This window comes from Schistocerca americana, chromosome 3, assembly GCF_021461395.2.
Source record: "Schistocerca americana isolate TAMUIC-IGC-003095 chromosome 3, iqSchAmer2.1, whole genome shotgun sequence".
Taxonomy (NCBI): domain Eukaryota; kingdom Metazoa; phylum Arthropoda; class Insecta; order Orthoptera; family Acrididae; genus Schistocerca; species Schistocerca americana.
The window spans coordinates 457,604,182-457,610,181 of NC_060121.1; the positions used below are offsets into that span (position 1 = coordinate 457,604,182).

At 44.5% G+C, this 6,000-nt stretch overlaps 1 protein-coding gene across 1 annotated transcript in view; it reads left to right on the forward strand.

Moving 5' to 3' along the window:
• LOC124606151 (cytochrome P450 4C1-like) overlaps nt 1-5,626 on the forward strand; it is a 179,288-nt gene extending 173,662 nt beyond the window's left edge. Inside the window, exon 5 of the mRNA XM_047138115.1 lies at nt 5,168-5,626. Coding sequence (XP_046994071.1) covers nt 5,168-5,626 — 459 coding nt within the window. The remainder of the gene's footprint in view (nt 1-5,167) is intronic.
• The last annotated feature ends 374 nt before the right edge of the window (nt 5,627-6,000 follow it).

Below are 6,000 nucleotides of genomic sequence, written 5' to 3' on the forward strand. Positions count from 1 at the left end.
AAGGAAAGGGTAGTTGCTGGTTCACATTATATTACACTAGCGAGAAGTACCGACTTTTCCTTTTCTCTGCAAACATCCAGAACTAAATTCAGTAACTAAATGCTAAGAATATATTTGCATTGTGCCAACTCAAAGATCAATAGATATGGATATAGATATAGATACAGATTTTTATATTTAAAGCCATTCTCGTTCTGCGTTGGAATAAACATCATTCATTATTTGCTTGTTCTTGTTACGATTGTTATTGTCATTCTCTCACTCGCAAGAGTTTTCGCATTCCTATTTGGTATCGATGCACATGAAGAGTGGCTATGAAAGAAGGGAATACTGAATGTTACGTCATGCAGAATACACTCATTTACTTCGGCTCCTCGTGATCTACGCTACAGGAGAAGTGAGATACATAAAGTTGACAGTGTGAGGACAGACCTGGTAGCACAACTGTGCAACTACACAGTGTTACCAGATAAAATGGTGCTGCGGAATCGACAGTGTAGTACGGACTTTGCCACAGTAGCAGACAGCTGGTAATTTAGGACCATGACCGTGGATTACACTTTGGTCAGTGCTGGTTAGAGTGCTGCAACTGTAAATGGAAGGCTTTGTTTGATAGTGTTATGCTGATTCTGTCTGAATAAATTATGCCATTGGATACAAAGCGGTTTAGTTTTGAGACCTAACCCACGAGGGGGGAAGGCACAATGGTCTGCTTCAGGAATTCCAAGCAATAAAACACAAAAAACAACCCAGGAAGGGAGACATGCATTTGGAATCTGTTCATCGTTACGGGGTCAAACAAGAGGGTAACATTACTGAAACAATGATCGGGCTACTTAGTATATAATAGAGCATACAGATTTCAAGGAGGAAACGTATGAAGACGCAGACTTCCTCGTTATCAATATGTGCGGCATATCTTTCGTGTTAACGAAAGTAAATTCCCGCTTTACCTCTTCTTACGTGTCAAATGAAATGAATGCCATGAGGAATAGAATATTTGTTGACTGCGTCTCTTCTTGCTTCCATCCTTACCAACATATTTCTTCATTCTCGTGGTAATCATGACATTCTATGTGTATGCTGCAAAAGATTGCAAGTGGACAAATTCGACATCGAGATGCAAAGCGTTATATTCAATTCGAATAAGCTTCCGGTGTATTTTTACTTCGTTTGTATTTTTAGATGATTATGAACGTTACGGAAAATTATCTCATATGCTTTATGTTGAATGAGAAACATTGAATGATCCGTTTTGCTTTCCCTACGTTGAAATGATATAATGTCGGCGTCAACAGCCTTCTTCCACGCCGGAAGCTGAAACTTGTATCATTCTGGATTAATGATAATTTAATGTCTCGTATGTATACATAGCCCAGAAGGCGACGTCAGAAACCATCAGGGGAGAACGCCGCATAAAAACCAAACGTGCGCGCGCGTCTCCACTCTGAAGAACCGTATCGGAGAATCACGGCAAGCATTTCGCTGAAGAGCTGCCTCGTCAGAGAGCCTAGAAATGGCAGCGTCGTAGCAAGTATTTGTCAACACTCTGATAGTGCATTTACTTCCGGGTGTAGGTCGGCGTTACCTCGCTAAATTCACTTGACATTCGTTTTCCACATCGAAGACTCGTACGATATAATCCACTGCAAGATCACACAATTAGAAAGTATATTTAATTTCTGGACTCCAAGAACGGCGTTCTTCACATAAGTAAGACCTGTTTGTGTGTGCATTCGGGAGGACGACGGTGCAATCCCGCGCCCGGCCATCCTGATTTAGATTTTCAATGATTTCCCTAAATCGCTTCAGGCAAATGCCGGGATGGTTCCTTAGGAAGGGCACGGCCGATTTCCTTCCCCATCCTTCCCTAATCCGAGCTTGTGCTCCGTCTCTAATGACATCGTTGTCGACGGGACGTTAAAACAGTAATCTCCACCTCCTCTGTTCGTGTGTTTAAGGTTGCGTTTTGAGGCTCAGGCAACATAGCAGTGACTATATTCCGCCTCTGGCCGCCAGTGTGTCGTTAGCTCAGAGGTTGCCTTGTGCGTTGCAGTGCTTGTACTATAAGACATAGCAGTTCGAATCACGGTAGAAGCCGCTGAGTACAACCTTTTATTTTCCATTTTAATTAATGGAGTTGCAAACTGCTAGTAAAAATTTCTTATGCGAAATCTGAAGAATGCCTTTAAACTTCAATCTTCGTCCGATTTCGACTTAGTAAATTAAGTTAATATCATGGATTTCTGCTTTGCGAATTCCAAGGTGCTTCACTGTAAAATAGACCCTGAAAAGATTCAAACCGACTGTCAACGATATAAATTTGAGCTTTGTTCGTCATATAGGTCTAACATGTCAGAAGGTTGTTTATGAAGTGCACATGTTCATTAATGTAGTTCCCTTCTTCTAAATTTTTGCAATAGCATTTAACTGTAGACGTTTTCTAACACCGGCGTTAGCAATTCCTTTCCGTTCTCTGAAACCTTCAAAACGACAAATTTTTCTGGTTTAAATCTGATGACCTTAACTATCACTCCCGATCAACAATAAATACTTCATGAACCCATACATGGAACTCCAAATGTGCAGTGTTCCTGCACTGCTACAGAGCATGCATTGCAAGGTATTCACACAGTTTATCGCATAGACTTACCATAAGGAATGAAACAAGAACTGTAATACACTTTACACCACAGACGCTCACTCTGGCTTGACGAAAACATCCAAACATTGACCAAAAGTTGCACAAATAATTGAGTTTGAAAGGAAAAGAAACGAGGTATGAAGCATTTATAAATTCATCGAATGTAGTGAGGTGGTTTAATTTCGTCCCAGTCTATAAAATTAATTTCGGGCCATACTCAGCTCTTGCCGATTAATGTAATATAATACCCGCCTACTAATCAGGGCGTCTGTCTTCGTTGCTTTTGAGCGTGAATGGAAATTGTAGAAATTTTCTGTGGAGCAACATTTAATAATAAAGCGTTTTAAATCATCAAAAGCGATGAGCGGCAGCAGGCGCTTTCGATAAAGAACGGGGGAGTGCAGCGCGGCTGTTGTCGCCACGGCTGCTGCCAGTAGCCAGCAAATGGATCCCGGAGCTTTGCCGCATACGGTGTCCAGAGGAGGACAGTCTGCAGGAAATCTGCCGCAAAATCGTTACTGGATAAAATTTTGATATCGGTGTGTCACAAAGCGAAATAGATTGAATCTGCGCTACCATTACATTCACGTCTTCAGCATTCAGACAGAAGAGGCTATAAAAATATTTTATGCCAGCTGCTCTCGATCCACTGACATTATGAACAGAAACAACGCACGCTACCGCTAGACCACACCCGTAATCAGACTAGAGTTTCTCTATCATGGGACAAGTTTTCCTCCAGGAAGTGCCGCAGTCTACAGTGTTGCCAGATTGTGCAGATAACCGGACTTAGAGAATTAGCGAGTTGGCCAGTTTTTTTGTCCCATGTCGCGATCGGCGCGGACTTAGCCTCTGAAGCGGCCGGCCGCCGGTCAAGTTTTATGTCAAAGAGTGTTCATAGATGATCTGAAGATGCCAATTTAAATTGCTGAAACTAATCGTCTATAATTCTGTTTAGTACGATCTGTACAAATAAGACTTCACTAGCAAGAAGACCACATTTTTCATTTTAAATTGAACACTGATGATGTAAGCAGCCTGGTAGTTGAGAGTAGCGAGATGTATAGTAAAATGTGAGCAACGATGTGAATTAAAAAATCTCCTTGGATTTCCAGCGATTAAAATTCCACGAGCTTCAGACCGAGCTCTCTCTGGTCATTGCTGCTGCGGGAACGATGAAAGCGGAACTAAGACATTACCATATTTGTCGAAGAAGCGATCAACAGTAACGTTACAGTGAGCGAACGTGGCAATGCACCGATCAGCCAAAACATTATGACCACTGCCCACCGCAGCGCCTTGTTGCGCTGCGCACACGTGATGCGGTAACGAAGGTATATAAGCGGAGCAGACACGATCGGGGGATCAGCCTAGCGTAGATATGGGCTGAAAATATGGAAATTCATTGAGATAAGAGACTTTGACAAAGGGAAGATTACTATTACGTAGATCCTGTGAACAAGTATCTCGAAAACGGGTCGAATGTTCAGGTGCTGCTGTCATGAGCATCTACGGATAGATGTAGAAGGACAGTGGACCTACTATTAGGTGCTAAATGGCTGGACATCCACGGTCTCCAAGAAAGTGGTCTCGGAGGCTTGTCTGCTCTGTAAAGTAAGATAAATGGTGATGTGAGGCATCTCTGCCGAAAGAGCACAATGCTCGTACACACATGAGTGTTTCAGAGCACACCGTCCATCGTACATTGTTGTACATATAGCGCTGCAGCCGACCACCCACACGTATTCACATGTTGACCCAACGAATTTGTCAGTCACGATTGTGCTGGCTACGGAATCATCGGAATTCGACCGTTGATCAGTGGAAACTTGTTGTCTCTTCGGGTGAACTGCATTTTCGCTACACTAGGTAGCTGGTCGTCGTCACAAACGCCGTCAGCGAGGCGACCCGAAATGTTCAGCGCGCCACTGACGCAGGCTGTTGGGAGAAATATTATACTGTGTGAGACATTCTCATGAGCATGCTTGTGACCTGTAGTAGTAATCGAAGATATGCCTCGAGGGCGATGTTATCTTTCAGCAGCATAATTGTCCGTGTCTCGGAAACGTGCTACAGTGAATGGAGGAGCATTAAACTGAACTCTCGTTGCTGTTTTGGTGACCAAACTCGCCTGACGTAAATACTATGAAACCCATCTGGGGCGCTATCAGGCGCGATCATAGCATACGCAAATCAGTGACCCTTTATTTATGGGAATTGCATGACCTGTGAGTAGACATCTAATGCCACATATCTCCACAAACCTACCAACAAACTGTCGTATCCCTACACGTAGAATCAGTGATGAATTTCTTTCCAAAGACGTACAAACAAGCTATTAAGCAGTTGGTCATAATATTTTGACAAGTGTATATCGGCGAGGCTACAGCGACGCGAAAATCGTTTACCACTATACAATGGCCAAGGGGTGGTCGGTCTAAAGCTCGTACGATTTTAACCACCTGACGCTGCGGGAAGCCCAAATAGTTTTTAATAAAGTAAGGAATGTGATATTTGCTCCAGGAGACGCTGCGTCTGTATCCTGCAATACCAAATCCGCCGGTGAGCACCGAGGAAGACATTCAGCTGGAAGGAACTGGGTACGTGATACCACGTGACAGCCTCGTGCTCGTGTCCCTCATCCTGCTCCACCGCCGGCCGGACAACTTCCCCGATCCTGACAAGTTCGATCCGGGCCGCTTCCTCGAAGGGGGCAGCGCTCGCTCGCTACCACCCGGCAGCTACCTGCCGTTCGGCGCCGGCTCCCGCAAGTGCGTTGGCGGCCGCTATGCCTTCCTGGAAATGAAGACAGTGCTCGCGGCCGTCCTCCGTCGGTTCCGGGTATTTCCCGGTTCCAGTAGGGAGGAGCTGGAACAGGTGGAGCTCTCCGTAAGTGGGTCGCCAGTCACTGGGTTCCGTATCATCTGCATCCCCCGGAGCGACCAACCAGCGAATTCTGTTCCACACGCTGTAAATACATGACATTGTGTCATACAGAATGCTGTGTACAGTAACAATAATTACAAGTGATATCTGGCTTTCTCGGCATAATCTAAATGCGAAATCTTCTCGGGTGATCATCCTAGTGGTGGAGTCGCCTTATCGCAACGTTTCGCTAAGTTTCGTAACCATCGTCTTTGCTTGAAGATGATAGGTACGAAACACATCGAAAAGTTGCGAGAAGGCGACGCCACCGCCCGACTAATCACCGGAGAAGATTTCATAATAACAATGATTATGATGTGGGGATATGAGCTAATTCTGTCACACTGCATTATGGAATCCGATTTAAAGTAGTTGGCATCTGACAGCTGGTGGACTGGACTGTTACCGCCAGCGCCGGCCGGGGTGGTCGA